At 44.5% G+C, this 23,283-nt stretch overlaps 1 protein-coding gene across 5 annotated transcripts in view; it reads right to left on the reverse strand.

The window, feature by feature from the left end:
* TLN2 (talin 2) overlaps positions 1-23,283 on the reverse strand; it is a 469,337-nt gene that overhangs the window by 95,576 nt on the left and 350,478 nt on the right. For all 5 annotated transcript variants that reach the window (XR_007133078.1, XM_047766192.1, XM_047766194.1 and 2 more), the window contains 7 exons: positions 15,866-16,074; positions 14,862-14,981; positions 13,643-13,840; positions 12,537-12,676; positions 5,227-5,320; positions 2,881-2,970; positions 842-964 (listed from right to left, as the gene is read on the reverse strand). Coding sequence is in view for 4 of the 5 variants with exons in the window: in XM_047766192.1 (XP_047622148.1) it covers positions 842-964; positions 2,881-2,970; positions 5,227-5,320; positions 12,537-12,676; positions 13,643-13,840; positions 14,862-14,981; positions 15,866-16,074 (974 nt within the window). In the remaining variant the exon portion in view is untranslated. The remainder of the gene's footprint in view (positions 1-841; positions 965-2,880; positions 2,971-5,226; positions 5,321-12,536; positions 12,677-13,642; positions 13,841-14,861; positions 14,982-15,865; positions 16,075-23,283) is intronic.

Here is a 23,283-nt window from a genome sequence, read left to right on the forward strand (position 1 = left end):
GCTTAAGGATTCAGCATTGTCACTGCTGTGGCTCAGGTTCAATCCCTGGCCCAGGAAACTTTTGCATGCCATGGGCTTGGCAAAAAAAAAAAAAAAAAAAAAAAAGTGGCAACATTTGGTCTCCAAGAAGACAAGAGGCTACAAGAGAAGGTCTTCTCTTCAAACCTTTTGGATGTGTCAGCCAAATAACAGGGAGAAGAGGAATCTGTAAGGGGGAATTCTAACCTTAACTCATTTCCCCTGAGATGAGAGGGGCAGAATAAGGGGAGGTAATTTTATCCCTCAAACTAGGGATGTTTTTCTTTGGTTCAGTAAAATTGTCTAGGCTCCAGGTAATTGCCAAATAATAAATCCTTCAAGGTAAATGCTGACAGTTTTGAAAGTTCAATTACACAAGCCCAGTAATTATTGGAAATGCACAGGACAGTCAAAGACCGGCCAGGAGCATGCCTGATCACGACTCTGCATGATGGCATCCAATTTTTTCTCCCTCTTACCCTAAAAAGAGCATGACTAAGAGTTTTGCAACTCTAAAGCCTCAGAAGGAATTTGAATTATGTAATACCTATTTTCCCCTCAAACAACTTATCTGTAACAATGACCATTGGGGGTGGGGGATAAACCTTAGGTTGGGTGTTCAGTGTCCTCCCAGGCTGCTCTGCTCCTGGGGGATAATTAGCTAATGCTCTGTCTGAATGCCAGCCAGCATAAGAGCTACCACCTTTCTGCAATGGTGGGTGGAGACAGAGCTGGAGCTGAAGCCCCCTGTGCCTCCAATAGGGACCTGGCAGAGGACATGGCTGCAAGGCCTGCATCGTGGGCCGCAGGGAGCAGTCCTTACCTGGGCTGCGGCTTCTGTCAGTCCACAGAGAGCCTTGGATGCAATCCCCACACACTCTCCAAAGGCAGGGAGGTCCCCAGTCTTGGCGTTCTGCGAAATCCCTGCCATTGACTCTCCCAGAACCTGTGAAACAAACCACCAGAAATATTCTGGTCAGCATTCTTTCAGACCATGGGGTTAAGGGGCTGCACATCCAAGTGCATGTTCAAGGCCACTAAATTCACAAATACTTGCCATTATTTGCCTTTATATGCAATAAGAAGAGCTTCAAGATAATGATATCATTTCTGTTCCACAAATAAAAATAATGAAAGTATGAAGCTTTCATCGAAAAGGTATTGATATCTTAAGGTGATAGAGTTAACATATATAGATCAATAAAGTAAAATCTATACAGGGCATCCCAGGGATGAATGGTCTAAACTGAGAACTGGTAGTTCCCACAATATAAAAATCAGACCTATCTACCAAGCTGTAGGTGAAGTCATACCCAGAAAGCAGAAGACACACATACCCTTCCTGATGTAATTCACTTATTTGTTGACAGTAAAATTTAAATCTATCTTTGTTTGGAAGTATACATATTGAGAGACAGACAATCTGAACACTAAGGCTACATTTGTAAAATATTTCCTTTTACTGTGAAAAGCATTGGTACGTTCTTTTTCCAGAGGTCTTTAAAAGGGATTTTAGCATTCAGAATCCAACCCAGAGAGGTCCAAAACCCTGCACAAGGTCAGAGAGAAGGTCACACAGGCAAAGGCAGGATGTCTGCCCCACATCTGCTACTGTGTATTCTATGGGCTTCCTAATGCCGCAGGAAGGCAGGTCTTATTTTCCAGGGTCACCGATCTTAGAAACGAAGGATGTTCAACAGAACTCTTTAGACAGACTAACACATCCAGGTCTAGAACCCAACACAGAGCACTTTGTCAAGAAGCCATCTTGGACAGGGAAAAGAAAGAAATTCTCCAAAATTGTTTCAATACACAAAATAATCCAGTTTATATAAAGACCTGCAAAGAAGTTGGAGGGTATTTTTATGTACAGCCTTTTGCTCTCCCTCACCCTGCATCCCTCTTTATAAAGAATGGTTTCTTTGCATCTACCTATGTAAGACATACGCATCCTCCCTTTAGATAATCCACAGTTCCATAAAAGATGCTAAGGCAGAACAAACTCTACTAGTCTTGGCCCAACTTAAAGCAAACCTTCCTGATGTCACCAGTACAGCTGTCTTTCCAAAGCCAGTGTAAAAGTAACAAAAGTACACATTCATGCTCCAAGTACAAAGCCAAATTATAATTGCCTGATATCCATTCATCTCACTTGAATTTCATTTTAACCTGATTTTGCGGCATTATCAAAAACACTGGTATTACTATCATAGCTAAGTGTTTTATCAAGCTTTTAAAAATACCTGCTCTGTTAAGAAGTCTTTTAGATTGCCATCCACATCAAATGAAGTACTAAGAGCTAAGATTTTGTTGCATAAGGTTAAAACTTGGAGAAGAGAGGACGCAAACCATTGTACTGTCTTATTTTCACTGCTCTCCCCATCCCCACTGAAAAGAAAAATCCCACCATTTTTCACTCCCTTTGAGAATGCATGCCATGGATCCCTGGTGAAAAGAACACACAAGAGGGTCTCACATAAGCCAAGGTCACTGAAGGGCTTTCCCCAGAAGAACAGTTCCACCTGAAGGACATACATGATCTGACTCACAGTAAGACCCATCTGTGGTGGGGTATAAGCAATAGTTCTCAAACTGTGGTTTCTCAACCAAGTGGGCAGGACCTGGGAACTTGTCAGAAATGCACAATCTCAGCCCCTCCTCCGATTTACTGAATCAGAAACTTGGGGGTGCGGCTTAGCAATCTGTGTTCAATCAGACTCCCAGTTGCTTCCAGTGCACCTGGAACAACAAGGCTTTATGACCCAGGCAGCCATGGAGAGTGGCCACAGGCAGATGCACACAAAGCACATCTAGATTCTTCCCCACAATGAGGAGAGATGCCGAGAGCTCAGAAAGGCTTACCTTGGAGTTTTCCATCACACTTTCAATGCAGTCAAAGTATGAGAGGTCACTAACGGGTTCGTTTGGATTGTCCAACATCCCCTTGACAGTCTACAGAGGAAGAATACAATTGAAAATTAAGCAAGTGTTATAGAATAAGGAAAATTCAATGTAAAACACCAACTATCAACTTCTCCATACGGATTCTGGTCATGAGCACTCATGATCCAGATTCGGGAGGGGAATTTAGATCACAGTGTCTGCGACTTCAGATTTCTTGTAAGCCAACCATCCTGAGTGGGGTGGGGGTGTCTCAGGTCAAGCTTTGACAAAGAGGAGAATCTTGTTCTCAAATCTGAAGGAAAAGCATGGTGTCCACAGAAGGGGGGGAGATTTTCTTTTTCTTAAAGAAATCTGAAAGTTAATGGAAGGCAAATATATTCATGGTCAATGAGCACAATTTCTCTGCCAGAGAAATTTAAACCTCAAGGACCCACTGATTTGTAACTTCATTATCAGCAGGGCCATCAGTTTTAAATTTTGGAAACTTTTAATGGGTAGGCATGAAAGAAGGTAACTCCCCCAAACTGCCCACTGGGATGGTCCATTTGTTTTTAATTTAAAAAGTATACAAAATGTTAGGAGTTCCCATTGTGGTGCAGCAGAAATGAAATCGACTAGTATCCATGAGGACTTGGGTTTGATCCCTGGTCTCGCTCAGTGGGTCAGGGATCCAGCGTTGCCATGAACTGTGGTATAGGTTGCAAACATGGCTTGGATCCCTCGTGGCTGTGGCTGTGGTGTAGGCCAGCAGCTGTAGCTCCAATTCGACTCCTAGCCTGGGAACTTCCATACGCCACAGGTGTAACCTTAAAAAACAAAAAAGTTAAATCAATTTAAACATAAATAAAAAATAAAAAGTATACGACATGTTGAATCTTGTTTAAATGTCCAGCAAGGAACAAGGCAGGGGGCTTGCTTCCTTATCTCCACTGTGCCGAAAATCACTGCTAGCTTTCATGTTGCAATAACCTTTGATTATCACTTATGACAGACTTTTCCAGGGGAAGAAAGTCTGGAGATGCAGCCAGCCAACCTCCTTCCCATTGAGTGAGAATGTACAGTAGGACTTAGTAGCCTGGGGGGACACTGCCAACAGAAAGACAAGGCCACATGAGGGACTAAGGGTGGGGGGAAGTCACGGTGAAAATGCCGAGTTACCCAGTCAAAGATCTGAGGGAAAGAGGGCTGCATGAAGGAGCTCATTTCATTGAAGAAGCTCTTCCCACTCTTTGGACAACCCAAATTGCCTTAGTAACTGCAACAGCGAAACAGTCATAATTTTGGCAACCCAGGGTACCGTTAAGGGATGGAGGATTTGCATCGGGGCCAACAGATATCATTTAGGTCACCAGCCCACGTATCATTGATATTTGCAAATGTGAACAGACCAGGATAGGGCAGTAACTCACGCAACGTAGGACACATTCTCCCTGTTTTCAGAATGCTTCAGTCCCATAGTAACAAGCCTCTTGTCACTTTCAGCTGTGGTGCTGGCCTATTGCCATCGGCAGACTGGGCCTAGAGCAAACCCTTCAGAAGCTGCAATCAACCCTCCCTCCACACGCTGTCCTCTCTGGCATGGTGGGGATTCCTGTTCAGAAAACTAAAGGTACCTTGGGTACAACTAACCCATATCTTCTAAGATAACCATTTGGATGTTTCAATCTTACCTGAATTGGTTAGGACTGCTTTATGTACAAGCAGGCACACTGATTTTATTTTTATCTGCATGCATTCTATGAGCCTAAATTAACTTTCCATTCAAAATAAACCCTAAGTATGAATATAAAGTGATAAGCATGTACACTGTGTTCTGGGCCACGAGGTGCTCACAGCCAGCTTGACTGGCCAGCTTGACAGGGTAACAAGTGTCACCCTGGGTTTTCTATAATGTGCCCCTACACATTAGAAAGTAAAATGTATGGCAAGTTACTCAAAAACTACATCTATCCCAGCTTCTCCCCGATGCCGAAGAACAATCACTCCAAAACTTTTTAGGGAGAAATTGCTTTTCTTCAGCCTACACTCAATACCATAAGCCTCCCCCTGTTTGAAATAAAGAATCCTTTAGCAAAATAATTCTCATCTTAGTGAAACAGGGAAGCAGGGATGATGATCCCAGCAAATCTGGTTTCACTGCAATCCCTTCCCACCTGGACTGAAACTTTGACCAATTTGGCCAACTCTGGAACAATTTCCCAGGGAAAATAAAAGGCAGGAACAGAGGAGAAGAAAATGACCCTGGAAGGAAAGGACAGATAGACACAAACTCTTCAATCCACAGCAGTCCTTCCAGTTACCCACCTCGAGCTCCCGCAGGGCGTTATCGCACTCCTTCTGGCCAGGAGCTTGCTGGGTGCATAGAGTGATGAGCTGATTGATGCTCTCTGTCACAGCTCTGTGGCCGAAACGGAAAGAGGGTTTTGTGTTTGGCTTTGTAAAGATCAACAGTCATTTCCCCAACCTTTTGCAGGTTCACTAGAAATACAATTAATTCACTACAAAAGGCCCCATGAGAGCTCTTCCATAAGGCTGGAAACAACCAAAAATAAAGCCTAGACAGGGAAGAGGGAATAAGAATCCCTGCCTTGCTTCTCATCGTTCATTTGATTCTCACTTAAAAGTACTGTTTGTTCTCTTAAGAAAGTATGACTGTCTTTTAATATATCCACAAGGGAGAATTCACAACAAAGTTCCAAATGGCGAAGAGCTCGTATTAAGACTGTTTTCAATATCCTGCACTAGCAGGCCATAAGGAATAGGAAGGACTGTCTGAGCTAGGCTATTTTGGACAGGCTTTGTTGAGTTTGGACTGTTCTGTATATTTTAAAACAGGCATACTGTAAACTATGCCTTATGATTTTAAAACCTCTTCTTTCCATTCATTTCCACATGACTGACCAGTTCCTAGAAGCTAACCCCAAATTATTCTTTAAAAGAGCTATTTTCTTTGTTCACATAAGTATGAATCAGTGACTCCTAGATGACTTTACATGCATTTCTATTCTTCTTAGAACTTAAGAGGAAGCCTTCAATTTTTTCTATATTGGCAAGGGTTCCACCTGAACTGGGCAGCCTCTGTTTAGGTTAAGCCATGGATAATTTAGAAAGGGATGGCCCATTGTGAGTTAATTTCTCTAATAAGGTATGAATAAGGATCTAGATTTTACCTGGGGGGGGGCATGTGGACGTCTAATTATTCCAGTACCAATACCATTTAAAATGCCCTCCTTTCTGCAGTGAATTACTTTTGTAACTTTGTTGAAAATCAGTTGCCCATATTTATGTGGGTCTATTCTGGACTCTATTCCACTGACCTGTGTGTGTAACCTTTCACCCAAACCACACTGTACCTTTACATTACGTCTTATAATTGAATACTCTTGTTTTCATAAATGGAAAAAAAAAAAAAAAGAGAGCGAGAGATGAGATAAATCCCTAAGGGGATGCTACAAGTTAGTGGTTAGAAATAGGACTTAAACCCATATCTATCTGATTGCAAAGCTAGATCCATAACCATTTTTCTGCAGGGTTATAACTGGTCTATACTTTTGGCAGGACCCTGAATTCTATTCAGAGTCAGTAACCACTGCAGCTAACGGGCAACTTAAAATAAAACAAACAAAATCAAAATAGGACACACATTGCTGCTAATCATTAACACTGCCTAATATAAAGATGCCTCATTTTATTAGTTAAATTGGCTTTGCCGCTTCCCACAGAATATCAAATTAGATAGAAAATGATGTTGCCAATGTACAAAGGCAATCAGCTTAATTATTTGATGAGGAGCTACTGCTTTGAATTTTAAATTCAGCTAGGGTGATGGGAAGAAGAAAAACATTCCTCAACTCAAAAAAGAATCCCAAAGTAGTTTTTAGACTCTAGTGATTGATTTACTTGGGAGAACAGTGCTTAATTAAGGTATGATGGGGAAGCACTGCAGGCACAAAACAAAACAAGAACTGAGACAGCAGGACAAACCCTAGTTGGGACCACTCTGGAGGATGCAGTTCATGACGTGTTCACTGGAAGGGTCCCCCAATGTATTCTGTATGGCAGCTTTTAAGACACACCTCTCAGCAGACAGGCTGGCTGTGTCAACCTAACTAAGAAGGTACAAAGCCCTCAAATGTGGTGACACGATAATCTGGGGCATATTTCCACAGATCACACAAGCTCCCCATTTAGCTTACTTCTTTCAGGGTTTGATGTTTATTGACACTTTTCAAAACCTAGTCTTTATGTAAAGATTTTTCCACTAAAAACTAAAGTGTTTACAATGGGTGAATCCAGAGAATATACAGCTATTTGGTGGTCCTATTCTTTGGACTCTATTTTAGACATGAAATTTTTTCAAATAAAAACTTGGGGTTAAAAACAAAAAGCATACTAAGCGTTTGTGGTTGGATAATACATAAAAGGGCCAGCACAAAATTGCTTGTCTCAATGAGTCACTTGAGTAACACCGATCCATGGCTGAGGAGCATTTTCAGCTATCATGGATCCCACAACTCAACTGAGAGTCTGGATTACACAGCTAAATAATAAAGTTGGTGGTCAGAGGCAAATGGCTATACAGATCTGACAAAGAAAAATAGAATTCTTATGTTTTAAATGTTAGTACTTGTTTATAAGAGCAGAGGATTAGCGGCAACCCAAATACACAGTCATAAAGGACGGACTAAATAAATACAGAGACAACAACAGAATTCTGGGCACCCATTAAAAGTCATACTATCATATTCCTTGTATCACAGAAGAATATTCATGCTGCAGAATTACGTAAACTAAAATGCACTCAACAGTATAAACTGTATAAGCCTATACCTGTAAAAATATACATACATATAAATATACATATGCATACCTGTAAAAATATACATAGAAACAATAATATAAATATACATATACATAGAAAAATGACAGAATGACATATCAAAATGTTAACAGTGATTTTATAATTTTCTTAGAGAAAATGTTTCAGTAAATCCATGAAAACATTATGAATTAGCCAATTTACATTGTCATGAAAATAGGGCCCAAATTAGTTGCATCTTCCCTCTGTTCTATATGAATCCCAATTGGCTCGAACTGTAATTATATTTTCCCCCCCACTTTTTTGTAATGATCGAAGCTCTACAAGTTTATTTTTTAAAAATAAAAAAATTAAATGACCATGATTCCACCATCTAGATATAATGTTTTCCTGTAATTCATACTTTATTTAAGCATATTTAGCCCCTTAGCCTTTTAAAAAATTGGGATCTACAACTTCAGATGTTAAAGGCTTTCTAACCCAGACATTGTTTAGTGTTCAGACATACTAAACTGATGCGAACAGGAGTCTGAGCTTTGGAAGGAAATTTTAAGTAGATACAGAATTGAAGCAGAGGTGAGAGAAGAAAATCAACCAACTTGAGCTTTTGATTACCTATGAAGCATAAATCATCTGACAGTGAGCTTGGAAGGGAATAAAGCAGCTTCAGACAATTCTCTTCCTCAAGGGGCGGGGTGCACAGGAAGGCAGGGAGAGGAAACCTTAACTCACCCATGGGTATTCTCTGGGTCCTATTCTGCACAAGGCATGGGAGTAAACAATAATATAAAGCCTCTCTAGGGAAGGAAGGTGCTTGCAATCCAGCTGAAGAGGCAAGAGGATGGACAGACCAGACACAAAAGTGAGCTAGAGGGGAGTTCCCCTAGTGGCACAGTGGTTAACAAACCCGACTAATATCCATGAGGATGTGGGTTTGATCCCTGGCCTCGCTCAGTGGGTTAAGGATCTGGCATTGCTGTGAGCTGTGGTGTAGGCCAGCAGCTACAGCTCCGATTAGACCCCTAGCCTTCGAAGTTCCATATGCCACAGGGTGCATTCCTAAAAAGCAGAAACAAACAAACAAACAAAAAGCCAAAAAACAAAAGTGAGCTAGAGGAAGTAGTGATGGGGAGGGGACCCCAGACACAGGAGTGTCTCTGTGGACTCGTCAGGAGTGAAAGCAAGCAAATTAAATCTTGACTGAGGGCTGTGGGTTCTGAACACGAGGGAGCGCCTGACGTGGACCAGAGCAATCAGAAAGCCAGGGCTCAATGAGATTCCATTTTGGTAATGGGAAGAGAACATTCTAGGAGACCAAGAGGCAGAAGAAGGCCCAGTGTACATCTTTCTATTTCACAGTGAGGAAGAGCTGCTGGCTGGGTCATCCTTTTTCACTGTTATTTTGGAGACAGGAGGATGCCTGCCTGGTAGGAACCTCAACACAAAGAGTAGCTCAGAAAGAGGCACCTTCTGCAAGGTCCAAGGTAGCCCTAAGGGGTTGGGAAACAGCTGAACACCTGGCCTAGGATGGTCCTAATGCTGGCAGCCATGGGCATCAAACTTCAGCCTGGGAGTCCTTGTGGCTGGGTGACTGTGGTGCGGGGAGCACCTCAGGGAAGATGCTCAGAGGCAGGACTCTCCCTCTTTTTTCCACTGCTGACTCGTTTTCCACTTCCTTGACCAAGTTCAGGGGGTGTGAGACCAGCTCTTGGGCAGGGAAAAGGCTGATAAACAGTTGACAAAGGGTCTCCAGCTCTACCCAACTCATGAGAAAAGAGCCCAAGCCCACTAGTTACACAGCAAGAAGATGAACAAGCTGGACACTCAACAGAAATGACTTCCTCCCCACTCGGCATCAGAAACCAAGGGGCCAGGTTGCTCAGATATCAAATGACAAGCAGAGGGAAAAGTCCGCATACTTTACTGACTCCCTGGAAGTAAACCATTTTTTCCCTTAAGCAAGAAGAATCATGGTGACTAGAAAGAACAACAAAAGGGTTCAACTCTGCCAAAACAGAAGCAGGGTGGGGCCTAGTTGTTCCAGGCCTGGGTTCCCATAGTGGTGTCTCTGGGGACATCCACACAAAAGACAGGCAGGGCATGGCTGTCTCAAGAACAGGGAGGGTAGTGGGACTGATGATGAGGTCCAGGGCAATCAGAACCCTGCTGCCCAACCCCAAAGGTACTTATGTGCAGGACTGTTATGAGGCCCAGACAGAATGAGGGTGGCATGCTATGAGCACCCCCGTCCCAGCTCCACCAGGACCACCCCTGTCTTATAGTGTGCACCTGGCCCATATCAGGCATGTGATAAAAATCTGTTCTGTAAACAAATGAAGGAACCAGAGAGTGAAGGAAAGCAGCCCAGCTAGGCAGAGCTCTACCTCCCAAGATGAGCTAGCCTGACTCACTTGACCTGGCTGGAGCTTCCTCTGGGAAACTACCCCAGGGAGCAGAGCTTGCCAACATGTGCCAAGAAGCCAAGGAGAACCGGCCAGCATCCTCCTGCAGCAGTTCCAGCCTAGGGCTATCACTTCACGTGATGATTTGTGAGTGCTGACCTGGCGGGGAAACCATCAGGCTGGGAATTCTTCCTGACATCTGCTGAAAGCCAGGGCAGATAGAAGCAAAGCAAGGCTTTTCTTTGAGTCTGCAGGTCCCTTCCTCAATGTCACCACCAGGGGGCCTTCAGACACTCACAGAGCCAGGACACCAGCAACATGCTTTCAGGCCCTGGATTCCCTCCTTTACCTGGCTTTCCGAAGGCCAATTTATATTCTCCTTGCCCTCCCACAATTTAAGAGAGTCAACAACATGTTCTAATTACATTGGAAACTGTAATTGTGAAATGAGGGAAAAAAATTGAAGATAATGAAAAACATCTGAGTTCAGATACCTGGAAACATCAGTTGCCTTATCCAGAAGCTGTTTGTAGGAAAAATGAGTAATCAAGAGGGCTTTTTTTCCCCCCTTAGCTATGCCCACAGCATGTGGATGTACTGGGGCCAGGGACTGAACCTATGCCACAGCAGTGACCACACCGGATCCTTAACCCTCTAGACTACCAAGGAACTCCAAGAGGGTTTTATATCAGAAACAGCTACTCAACAGAGAAGACATCAGCGTCCCTTCTCATCCCCACCCCTACCCAGGGAAGTGCTCACCTACTGGGACAATCACAAAGCATAAGACTGAGGGGGAGATGTGTGGATATTTTTCCCACCACCTAGTGGCTCTAGCTATTGCTGAAGGTCAAGTATGTATCTGGGAATAAGAGAAGAAACTCAAACTCAACTGCTCTAAAATTATCTAACCTCCCCTTTACAAAAATAACACAAGCAAAGAGGACATCAGAAACAGGTTTGAACCACTGGTACCATGAAACTTTGTATACTGAGAACTGAACAGAGTTAAGGATGATGTCATCTGTACATGCCCCCACTTTGCAAGTGGGAAAGTTTAGACAGGTTGCACCACCTGACTAAGGCATTAAAGCTTGGACTAGAATTCAGGTCTCCTGATTCTGACAACTTAAAAAAAGCCAGGAGAGATAAAGACATTAAAAAACAAGTAAACAAAACCAAGTTAATTTTTTTTTTTTTTTTTTTAGGGCTTCACCTGAGGTATATGGAGGTTCCCAGGCTAGGGGTCAAATGGGGCTGTAAGCATCGGCCTACACCACAGCAACGCAGGATCTAAGCCGCATCTGTGACCTACACCACAGCTCATGGCAATGCTGCATCTTTAACCCACCGAGCGAGGCCAGGGATCGAACCTGCATCCTCATGGATACTAGTCAGATTCGTTTCCACTGAGCCACGATGGGAACTTGGAAAAAAAAATTTTTTTTTTTTTTAATGAAGTAGAACTCAAGCCAGGCTTTAAAAGAAATCACTCGTCTGCACATTTTGAAAGTGTTCCTAATTATGCTGTGTATCCCAACTGTCCTGCATTTAATCTCTCACTGCTGTTAGCTCTCCTATACATAAAGTGCTAACAAGCAGTGCTGAGAAAACAGGCCTACACCACCACAGAGAGGAAAAATACTCTACCCTCTTGGTTCTGGAATACAAATGTGGAACTGCCAATATAAAATCAGCCCGGCCTGTCCCTGCAGTGTCTCCACAGCCTGGCATTAATCACTAGTTACCGAACTAAACGGCCACAGTGGCCCTGGAGCAGAAATTGTATTACCCACTTCCTTGGGTAAAAACAACAGGAAAGAAGGACACTGACATCATCCCAAAGCTCAGATCCACATTTTAATATATTTCCCAAAACAATTTACTCCCACCATCACCCCATTCATCCTGAACTACAGCCCTCCTGCCCGTGACAAAGGGAACATGTTTAAATCCATCTAATTAACGCTGGTGCCAGGCACACAGCAAGTACCCAAGAATGTCGAATGGCTAGTTGAGGTCTGTTTTTAATACTCTGCAACTTCTGATTTCTTTTTCAAGAACAGATACTACTTTCATTGTCTGAAAGATACAAACACTGCTTAAAAAATCTATTCGTGCCCATTATAAATCAATGGGGGCCTTAAATCGAAGCAAGTCCTCCTGTAAAGGATTTATGAGGAGACAGAAGGCATCTTTAGTGGCGAAAGCACACATGCAAATGAGCCCGTTTAATAAGACACAGGCGTCTCTGTCACTCTCACCTCCAACTCTGGCAGCAGGAGGTCAGCACCAGTTCTCGGTCCAGTGAAAGCAGCACGATGTCAGAAGTATCTGGCAGAGAGCGATGTTATCGAACCCACACCTGCAAGCCCGTTTTGTCCCACTCTTACCTGGCAGCTGCAGCCAGGAGATTTTTCGCATTGGGGGCTCCTGGGTCTACAGACAGAGACTTGGCAGCTAAGAGCAGCTTGCTGGATGCCATCGAGATGTTCTTGAGGTTCCCTATAACTTGGATCTGGTCTTCTTTCGTCTGGAAGGTCAAAAGGAGCCAGAGTAATTAGAGGCTGTCCATTTTTTCCCAGGCAGCGTCAGAGCTGGGAGCGGCACCCTGAAGGTTATCTGTACAGAAAGCATTAAACCCCATCCGTCTGCAGACGTCTAACTTGTCCAACTCTGCCTGGCGTCCATCCTTCCCCAAACAGATACCCAGACCAAGGTGCACATGACAGGACGGAAATCCACCCTCAAGTGGGTCAGCCGAGAGCTGTGCTGTCTCACAAGTGTGGGCATTAAAAGGTGGAAGGAGGAAGAGAATGAGTGAGAATGTGCACAGACCAGGCCACAACAACACTGGGGCCATCAAGGGGCTCGTCCCTCTCAGTCTGGTACCAACCACTAGCACAGTCTCAACACTTTGTGCCGACTGCATCCCAGAAGCTCCCGACTCTGGAAGGGACACGTTTCTGACCGGGCTTGCGCATCCGAGGAACAACCCTTTGTAGATAACAGAGCAAGGAACACACTGGGGTCCCTCTTTCAGGGAGTCCACAAGAGCTGGTGAGAGAACAGCTCCGTAAGCCCACCCAGACCAGTCTGTTCATCAGAAGGTCATTTGTAATCATTGACCCTCAGGATTAGCCTTTTCAAATGGGCGCACTGAACCTCAAGTGCCTGAGTTTTAACTCCATTACACCACACTTAAAGTATAGGATTCAGGGCTGCCCTCCCTCCAAAACCCAGAGAAACCCTGAGTTCTGTTGGAGGATCGTGGGGAAAGTTCTCATCAACCCAGGAGGCACTTCACACATAAGATAGTCAAGTCAGTGGGCCTGCTGTTTTCCCGGGGGGTCATGGAGCTCTCCAAGAAGCAAAGGCAACGTCAAGGTAGGGGCGGCTTACAGCTTCCCCAATGCCATGTGCCAACTGGCCTCAGAGGCTGACAGCCCACTGGCGTCACCAGCAAAGGGTCAGCTCCACAGAACCACCACCCCCTCACCTGAGCCTGGCCTGCCATCTCAATGCCGGCATCGAGGAACTCGTCAAAATCATCACTGAATTTCCCGGAGGCTGCAGCCAGCTCTCCGCTCTGGCCCCGGGTGGCATGGACAACCTCTCCTGCGGACTGGTTCAGATCAGCCGCTGCTTGGTTCAGTTCACTCTGGGCTTCCTGGAAAGGCTTCGTGCTCGGAGGTAACTGATGGGAGAGAAGGCACGTGGCACAAGTTTCACTTTGCATAGGAGAAACAAAGGCAGATGTTGCAGAGGGAAGGAGGACTCTCCCGGGATGCATTTGTGAGCCACATGGACTAAAAGATGTGGTTTGAGCCCATATTAAGTTTGACCTTCCATGTATATACACTGACTTCTTTGCTTGAATTTATTGAGCACCTAGTCAGGGCTGCATGGTGGAGCAATGACCAGCACAGCTTGCCTCAGGGCCTGTGGTCTCCTATGGGGCAGGGCCAGAGCTCCCACTTGGACAATCTGAGCCCAGGAGCCACTCTCCGAACCGCCCTCTACCTAGGCTCTCTCACATGGGAACTCTCAGAGATTTTGCCTTTTGGAACTAAACGTTGGATGCTATTAAACCTTAAATCCTATTCTCCCACAAAAATAGCCACCTCTTTTATTCATCAGTGGTCTTTGCTAACAAAACAGCTCCTTCTCAGAAGTGCCGCTAGCAGAACTAGAGAAAAGTGAAAAGATCCAGAGAGTCAAGAGAGACTCTGAGTCACAACACACCCAGGGCTTGCAAATCTGGTATGTGCCAGGCACGAGGAGGTGAAGAAACAAAGATGAATGAGGACAAGACCCCAAAAAGGGACTCACAGAACAGGGAAGGGAACAGGCCCCAGAGTGAAATTCCAGGCTACTCACTCTCTCAGGGAGTTCTGGATCTGTGTGTCCCTTTATCACCCATCACAGCCTAAAATGCCCCTGTCAGAAATTCAATGATCACATACCCTCTGTTCTTGTTCATTGGGGTGACCTGAGAGCAAGGAGCAACATGGGCTCAAAGACAGAGAGGAAACTTTAGAAGCTCTACACCTGGGAACTATGCTCATCAGAAAGCAAAACAAGGAAAAGGTGAATCGGCAGGAAAAAAAAAAGGACTCCTGAGATTAAGGCCGGCTGCTCAGGGGTCCCAGGGAGGGGAGAAGACTCCAGGAGAACCCAGTCCCCCAGACACCCCTTCCCAAGCCTACAGCTCTCACCGAGTCCACCAGCAGCTTCTTGCTCGACTCCCCAATGCTCTTCAAGGCCACGTCCACATCCTTCTGCCCAGGCAGGCAATTCACACAGTTATTCAGGGAGTGAGAGACGGCTTTGGCCACCTGAATACACAGAGGGAGAAAGGCTCATCAGAAAGCAGTTTCCAGAGCAAATAATTTGGCACCTGTGTTGGGAATGAGCAGTGACAATACGCAGAGCTAAAAAAATCGGGAAATGATCCGCCAGCACACACCGACACTGTTTACCACTCAATCAGCTCATCGAGGCCTCTCGCTGGGGTTAACATCCTGTCTTGGCACAGGGTCTGACATAGTGACACAGCACACCCCACCTGCTCCCCAAGGCAAGGCCAAGTCGTGACTGTGGCTCAAACACACGACTCTCCCACGTGTTGTCAGGCTCTAAAACAAAGACATCCAATACCAAGACAAAGAGAACCAGCTCCTGTCTTGAGAGACCTGCGGAAGTCTTGAGGTAGAAGGTCCTTGGGGTCCCAGTTCACCAGGACTGCAGTGGGTTTCTGCTCAGTGACCCTCTGGTGCCATCCCACCTGACCCCCCGCCCAGGGGAAGGCGGGATGCTCTGAGCACTTCCAGACCAACTCAGACGTGCCCACATGCTGCCTTTTAAGGATGTGTGAGGCTCCCTGTTTGCACTCTCGGGTGAGACTCATCTGAAGAGGCACTAGACAGAGTGAAAAATGCTGAGTGGCTACACCAAGTATATCTACCTCCTGTCCCAGGCCAGGAAGAGGGATGTAGGTAGGCACACACAGGCCTGAAACAAACCTGCTGTGTCTGGGCTCTTCCAGTTCCAAGGGCAGGTCTCAATGAAGCCCCGCCCCCCACATTCTGTTAACTCAACTAAGCAGATTATCACGTTATGGAGGCTGCTAGGCAAGGCTTACGAAAGTGCTCCCACCAGGCGACAGCCTGTCAACATGTCCACCTTAACGATGACCACGACTGCCAGTGCCGGGCCTCACCTGGGCTAGTCTCTGCTGACTCTCGGCATCTCCAGGTGCAATCAGGGCCTGTTTGGCCTCTTGGATGAGCATGGCTGAGCCCTCCATCACATCTCGAGCGGAGTCTAACATGGCATGTGCAGCCGTGGGGTCACTCGTAGATGCAGCTACTCCCCGGGCGGCCTGGGCCAGCGTTTTCAGAGCTTGCGCCGTCTCTCGAGCAGCCACCCCTGCGGAGAAAAACCCACCAGACTTTCTATTAGATTTCATCTAAAAGTCCAACCTTTTCTTGGGAGTAAGCCTCTCAGCTTCCTAGAAAGAAGAGAATCCTCAGACGGTACCTGGAACAGGTGGGCTCTGAAATATTTTTTATAAAGTGAAGTGCTTCTCAAAGAAGTAGCCTCTGCTCTGCCGTGCCCCAAGAGAGATGTCACAACAAATGCCAAGTGCAAAAAGATTTCCTGGGAGTTCCCTTCGTGGCTCACCATTAATGAACCCGACTAGGGTCCATGAAGATCTGAGTTTGATCCCTGACCTCGCTCAGTGGGTTAAGGATCCGGCATTGCTGTGAGCTGTGGTATAGGCTGCAGATGCAGTTCCGATCCCGCATTGCATAGACCAGCAGCTGTAGCTCCAATTAGACCCCTAGCCTGGTAACCTCCATATGCCCAAAGTGCAGCAAAAGCAAAAAAAAAAAAAAAGTTTCCCCTCTGGCTCCTGTCACTCCTACAGCCCCACCTGTTCCCAGACCTAAAATATGAAGTGCACAGCATCCAACTCAAGGATAAATCATCCAAATTCACTTCTATTTTCAGCTGTTTTCATCAGGGCATAACTTATATGCACTGAAGTGAACGAGTCTACCTGGGCAGTCACTCAATCTCCACAAACGTATACGTACACACATCTACCATCCAGATGGACACATAGGACATATCCATGACCTGTGCCCCTTCCCAGTCAGTATCCTCTCACACCAGGAGTAATCCTTATTCTCACTTTTATTGCCATGGGCTAGTTTTACTGTTCTTAACTCCATGTTGATGGAACCATACAGAATGTGTCCTCTTGTGTCTGGTTTCTTCCTCTGACTATAATGCTGTGAGGTTCACCCATGCTGTTACCCATAGCAGTTTATTCTTTCTTGCTATATTGTATTCCATTATAAGAACACATCAAACTTTATTTATCTTTCTTCTGTAGCTGGACATTTGGACTGCTTCCTGTGTGGGCTATTAGGAATAAAGTTACTGGGAAAGTTATTATACCAACATTTAGTTAGACATATGGCATCATTGCTCTTGGATTTAAACCTCAGAGCTGAATTGAAGGGTCATAAAGTAAGTGTATATTTATTTCGTTTTGGAGGACACTACCACACTTTTTCAGAATGGTTTTGCTATTATACATTCCACCAGCACAGTATGAGAGTGCTAGTTGCTTTTCATTCTGGCCCAAACTTGCCACTGTTCCTTCATTTATTTATTTATTTTATTGCGGCCAATTCTGGTGGGGGTACAGCTACATCTCACTGAGGCTTAATTCTTATATCCCTAAGGAGCAATGATGTTGAGCCCTTGTTCAGACATTTCAGGGCCTTTTGGACATCCTCTTTTGAGAAGTGCCTGCTCATCTTTAAATCTCCTCTAAAGATAATAGTTTATCACCAAATCTTAAAGACTACAACACACCTCGATAGAAGAAGAGGTGTCTTCCTACATGGTAGGAAGTGCCTGGCACACCCGAGAAAAGGATAAAGGCTGGAAATACCAGGCCTGTAACACAAGGCTCCTAGAACCCTGGAATTGCAGAACAAGCCAGCCTCAAAGGTCATCTCATCCAATGCTGAAAAACACTGGATGAGGCCCAGCGCTGAGAAGCATCTTGTCCATGGACACGCTTTTAGATCTGAGGTTTCCTGGCTTCCTAACTTTGGGATCAGACTCTGTACAGTGCTCCCTAGGAGCGAGAGGCATGAGGGATTCTTATTAGAACATATAACATCTGCATAAGAAGTGCACAGATACATTTATCTCCCACCTCACTTCGAGGTGACTATTATCCAACAGCTTCGGTTGGATGGCCTCCAGGCACAAAGCATGGCCTTCATTCCCGGTGCCTCAGCTGAGTGGGCACAGACGCAGCAGGAGATCCTCTCCTTACTGAGGACAGGCGCCGTACTACAATAAAGAGGCAGAAAGGCCCGAGATCCATAAAGCAACTGTGCAATGTTGCAGACTGGCTTGTCGGTAAATATTTAGGAAGTCACACAGCTGCATCATAACTCTACAATCTAATCAAGGCAAATTACAAAGCTGCCAATCTCCCATTTATCACACAGCACTTCCAAGCGCAGAATGTGGGATGACTGCATTTTAAACAAAGTGTTTTTTATGGCAAAGGAGAAAACACAGAGATAAATAAAGCCAAGGTGAAGGAGAGAAACAAGCCAAGTGGAAGAGTCATTGCATTTTATGTTGAAGCTTCTGGCACAGGGTGAAAGGATGTCCTTGCTCAGAAGGGCAATGGATGTGAGTAAGACCTCGCCCAGCTCTGCTGCTGAGCTGTGCAGCCTAGACTGCTGTCTTCCCTCTGAGCCTCGGCTTCCCTCAGGTTTCAGGAGAGCTGAGATCACAGCTCTCAACATGTGAAGTTCAAGGCTATGATTACTAGACCTCTTGTCTTGCCTTCCCACCTACCATGTGTACTCCTTTTTCTTTCTTTCTTCCTTCCTTTTTTTTTTTTTTTTTTGCTTTTTAGGGCTGTACCAGCAGCATATGGAGGTTCCCAGGCCAGGGATCAAAACAGAGCTGCAGCTGCCAGCCTACACCACAGCCATAGCAATGCAAGATCTGAGCCACATCTGTGACCTACACCACAGTTCATGGCAATACGTTAACCTGCAGAGCGAAGCCAGGGATAGAACCGGCATCCTCATGGATACTCATCAGGCTCAAAACCCGCTAAGCCACCAGGGGAACTGCCCATGTGGACCCTTGAATCTACTTCTACGTGAGTGCCATGATTTTGGAAGCATAAAACATTTATTGAATCTAACTAGACAAGTCACAATTATGCAAAACTCATTTACTGAAAAACCTTTTACAGACCCAGACAATTCTTCCAAAAGGCAGAAACCAGAATCCCAAAAGCCGAGACTTACACACCCCAAGTGCCTTCTGCTGAGGACTTGCCCTGAAATCTTAAGGCACGTAAAGGATCCTCTTTGGAGGGATCAAGTTTCCCAGAAAGTGGAAGCCACACCAACAAAGGATTAAAGCAGGCCACCAGATACCAGGGAGCCAAAGAACATCCAAGGCTCCACATGGCTAAAGTCACAATGTCCTCAGTGGTAATGATGAGGATCCTCAGGGATCACGACCTTTCTGGTAAGAAAGCATCCTTGCCATCAAGGGTGCAAAACACACCAGAGTTGCCAGTGGGAAATACTGCAGCAGACTACTGTTTCAGTAACCACAACCCTTGGGTGACACGGATTATGTCCACACTATTCCTGCCATCTAGATCTTAAATTATACTCAGCAATGGAGCATGAAGGAGACATCTTGGCCCCAGGAAATACAGGGGAATGCTTGGTAATGGTAGTTATCCTAGATTGGAATTCATACAGATTGTGTGTAGATAGTATTAGACCACATACCAAACCCACAAGGTAAAAACCAGGTATGAGAGATTTTTTTCATCTGTCCCAAAGGACCTGGAAAGGGTTCTGTCTCAATAACTGTATTCAGCTGAAAAGAAATGCACTTTGAATACTTTACTGGCCAAAGAGACATCTGCATCAGAGTCTGGTCCAGGGGCAGCTCAGGTGTAACTTCTGAACATCCCACACACTTCAACTGTGGACAACGGAACTGACTCCCAGGAAGAGGCTGTCCGCACTCACACCCTCTTCGCTGTCTCCCACCCACTCTCCCTCGCACTTTCCTGAAATTGCCTTCAACAGGGAGAGCAGTCACCTTGTTTCTCCACAAGCCAATGGATACTCCTTAAGTCCTTCTCTTAAGTGACTTTCTGGGCAGCAATTACTCCTTTGAATGAAGAGACATCCCTCTCTTCTAGTTTCCTTGCTCTAAGACTGCATGGTCTCATTCCTTTCAAAGATTTCTATTGCTCGGCCTTCTCCTTAAATATTTGGATTCCTTGAAATCATATCTGATAAAAAACCTTCTCACTCTACCATTCGCCCTTACGCAAACTTCTCTACCCTGGGGTTTCCATCATCGTTTTATTACACATTTAAAAATATTTAGCTCCAGCGCAAGACCTCTCAACTGTGTTCCAATGACCCTTTGTTTCCATCACCGGGATTCATACAACACTCCGTTCACCATCACAATGAACACTTAGACCTGTCCATGTTAATCCCTACTCCCATCCCTGCCAACTTCTAACCAGTCACTAACAACCATCAGGTCTCTATTTCTTTAATCCAGCCTTTCATCTTCATTAAAGGTCACCATCATCTTTTATGCAGATGAGTGTAACAGTCTTCTCATTGGTCTCTCTGCCTCCAACTTTATTTCCCTCTAATTTATCCACACGTGAGAGGAAGGGCAAGCCCAGTTAAAGGGCAATAGAGACAGTATCCACGAATGTGAACTTTTCAGTATGTCCACATGCTCTGAGGTTAAATTTCAACTTCTTTAAATTGGCTTATGAGGCCTTTTAGGATCTAACCCCAGCCTACCTTTCCAGCATCACCTCCTCACGCCCTACCTCCTTCCCCCTTACTTGGATCTTTCTCAGGTCATTTAATCAGCCTTCTCTCTTGCCTTTGAGACTTCACATATGCTGTTCCCAAGTCCACCAGCACCTAGTGAGTGCCTGCCTGCCAAAATGAAATGGGGCTACTTCTAGGCTGTTTTTCAGACACAACTAGACAGTCTGTCATCCTGGATGTTATCAGCATCAGATGATGCAACTTGTAAAGCAGTCTGTCCTTTATTAAAACTCCATTTCATCATCTGCGCAAAATCTGGCAACATTTCAGCAATGTGTGGAAATACTTGAAGCGAAATCTCTCATATGCCCTACGCTTTTAAGAATGTATATATAATTTTCCTTCTCCTTGAATGCTAAGTGAGTCGTGATAATCCTTAAAACCCTGATGAGATGTCAGTTCTGCCTTGAAACTTTCCCTTACCCTCTCACAGGACAGAATTGTACATTCTTATTCTTGCAGGTCCTACATGACACTACGCCATAACACTTTTTGTGCTCCCATGAGCTCTTATTTTCAAAGTCATATACATAGTTTTTTAAAAAATCAAAGATGATTTTCCTCATATCAATGGTAGAATAACTTACTGCAGATGAACTGTCCTCCAGAGAGAAACAACTAGAAACACTGGGGGGGAAAACAGATGAAACAGCTGTTTGAAGGCACTAGATGCCAAGGAGCCAAGGTGAAGAGAGCCAAGATCTTGAAGAGAAAGGAAATACAGAGAAGTGAGCCTAACGCTGCTTTTGCTCTCAAGGTATTTTCTAATTTGTACACTGTTGCTCAGAAGCTGAGAGGCTGAATGAAACTTCCTGAAATCACATGGGGCTGGAAAGATAAAAAAGCAGAGTTCTGAGTTCATGGATCAGAAGAGCCCTGGTAGACACCACAGATTTTTGCATGGGAGGCACAAAGGGCTACATCCTAGAAGGTAAACTGGAAATGGACTTCCCAATATCCAGTCAGTTCAATCCTACTCGCATTATAGTGATCTGCTCCTTTCTTAACCACTTGTTAAAATAAAAGAATAATCCCTGGAGGAAAGAAAATATAATCTAGAGACGCAAATTATCTCTACAATGTAAATACCAATGATTAGCATTAGGTTAAAAAATATCAAACATCAGGAGGCAAGATCAATAGCTGAAAACTAAGGGGGGAAAAAAAGACAATACATCTATAGGTGATTTTGATATTTGGAAATATTGGACCTGGACTTCTAAGCGACTGGGGAAAATATGTTGAAGAAGTTAGAGGACTAGATAGAGAATTTCAGCAAAGAAATGGAAAGTACAAACAAACCATCAAAAAGTTATTATAAAATTGAAATATATGGGAGTTCCTGCTGTGGTGTGGTGAGTTAAGATCTGGCATTGTCTCTGTGGCAGTGCTGGTTTGAGCCCTAGCCCAGGGCAATGGTTTAAGGATCTAGTGTTGTCTCAGCTGTGGTGTAGATTGCCCCAGAAATTTCCATATACTAGAGAAGCAGCCAAAAAAAATTTTTTTAAATAAAAAAACCTGAAAAACATGACTTTTAAAATTAAAAACTTGGAGTTCCCATTGTGGTGCAGTGGAAATGAATCCAACTAGGAATCATGAGGTTGAGGGTTCGATCCCTGACCTTGCTCAGTGGGTTAAGGATCTGGCATTGCCATGAGCTGTGGTGCAGGTCACAGATGTGACTCAGATCCCACATTGCTGTGGCTGTGGTGTAAGCCGGCAGCTGCAGCTCCAATTAGACTCCTAGCCTGGGAACCTCCATGTGCCATAGGTGCGGCCCTAAAAAGTGAAAAAAAAATGTAAAAAGTCAAGATGAGGGGTTGAAAGAAGAACAGACAGAACTAAATAGAGGAATAGTGAGCCACAGATAGAGCTGAAGAAAACAAAGAATACAGCATAAAGAAGAAAAATTATGGCCAATATAGAAAAAAGCATAGGAGACACAGAGAACAGTGAAAATGTTTACCATGTGGGATAACTGGACTCTACAAAGAAGAGGAGAGGCAAAATGGGGAGAAGAAACATCTGAAGATATACAATGGGTGAGAGTTTTCCCCAAACTGACTTAAGAAACACATCGTATTTTCAAAGAGTGCTTGGAAACCAAAGGCTGAGAAAATTTGGAACACAAGTAGTAGGAGGGAAAAAGAAAACCACATTACCTTTGGAAGAGTAAAATGACAGCTGACTTCACAACAGAATAAAGGAAGCCAGAAGACAATGGAATAACTTCTTTAAATGCTGGAAGAAAAGAAGTGCCAACCTAAAATTTTATAATATGTGAAATTATCCATTAAAAATAATGACTAACCAAGGCATTTTTAGACAAACAACAACAAGAGAATGGTCACCGTCAACTCACACTAAAGGAAATAATGCAGGGGGTTCTTTAGGCAGAAAGGAAATAACTCTGGGTGGAAGCCTGTGGATAAGCAGGAAGGAATGAACAGCAATGGAGAGATCAATACGGGGGAGCATCTAAACCGATACTGACTGTATGAAACCCCTTCAAGACTGTTTTGAGGAGGTTAAATATACATAGAATTAAGGCACTCAACAACAGTGAATGAGTTGGAAGAAAAGTAAATGAAGTTTAAGTGCCATAAGGATCTTGCACTGTCCAGGAAGAGCTAAATGTACCAATTTATATTATATTTTTAAAAAATTATGAAAGAATAGGCAATGAATGTACAAC

Source organism: Phacochoerus africanus, chromosome 2, assembly GCF_016906955.1.
Source record: "Phacochoerus africanus isolate WHEZ1 chromosome 2, ROS_Pafr_v1, whole genome shotgun sequence".
NCBI classification, from domain to species: domain Eukaryota; kingdom Metazoa; phylum Chordata; class Mammalia; order Artiodactyla; family Suidae; genus Phacochoerus; species Phacochoerus africanus.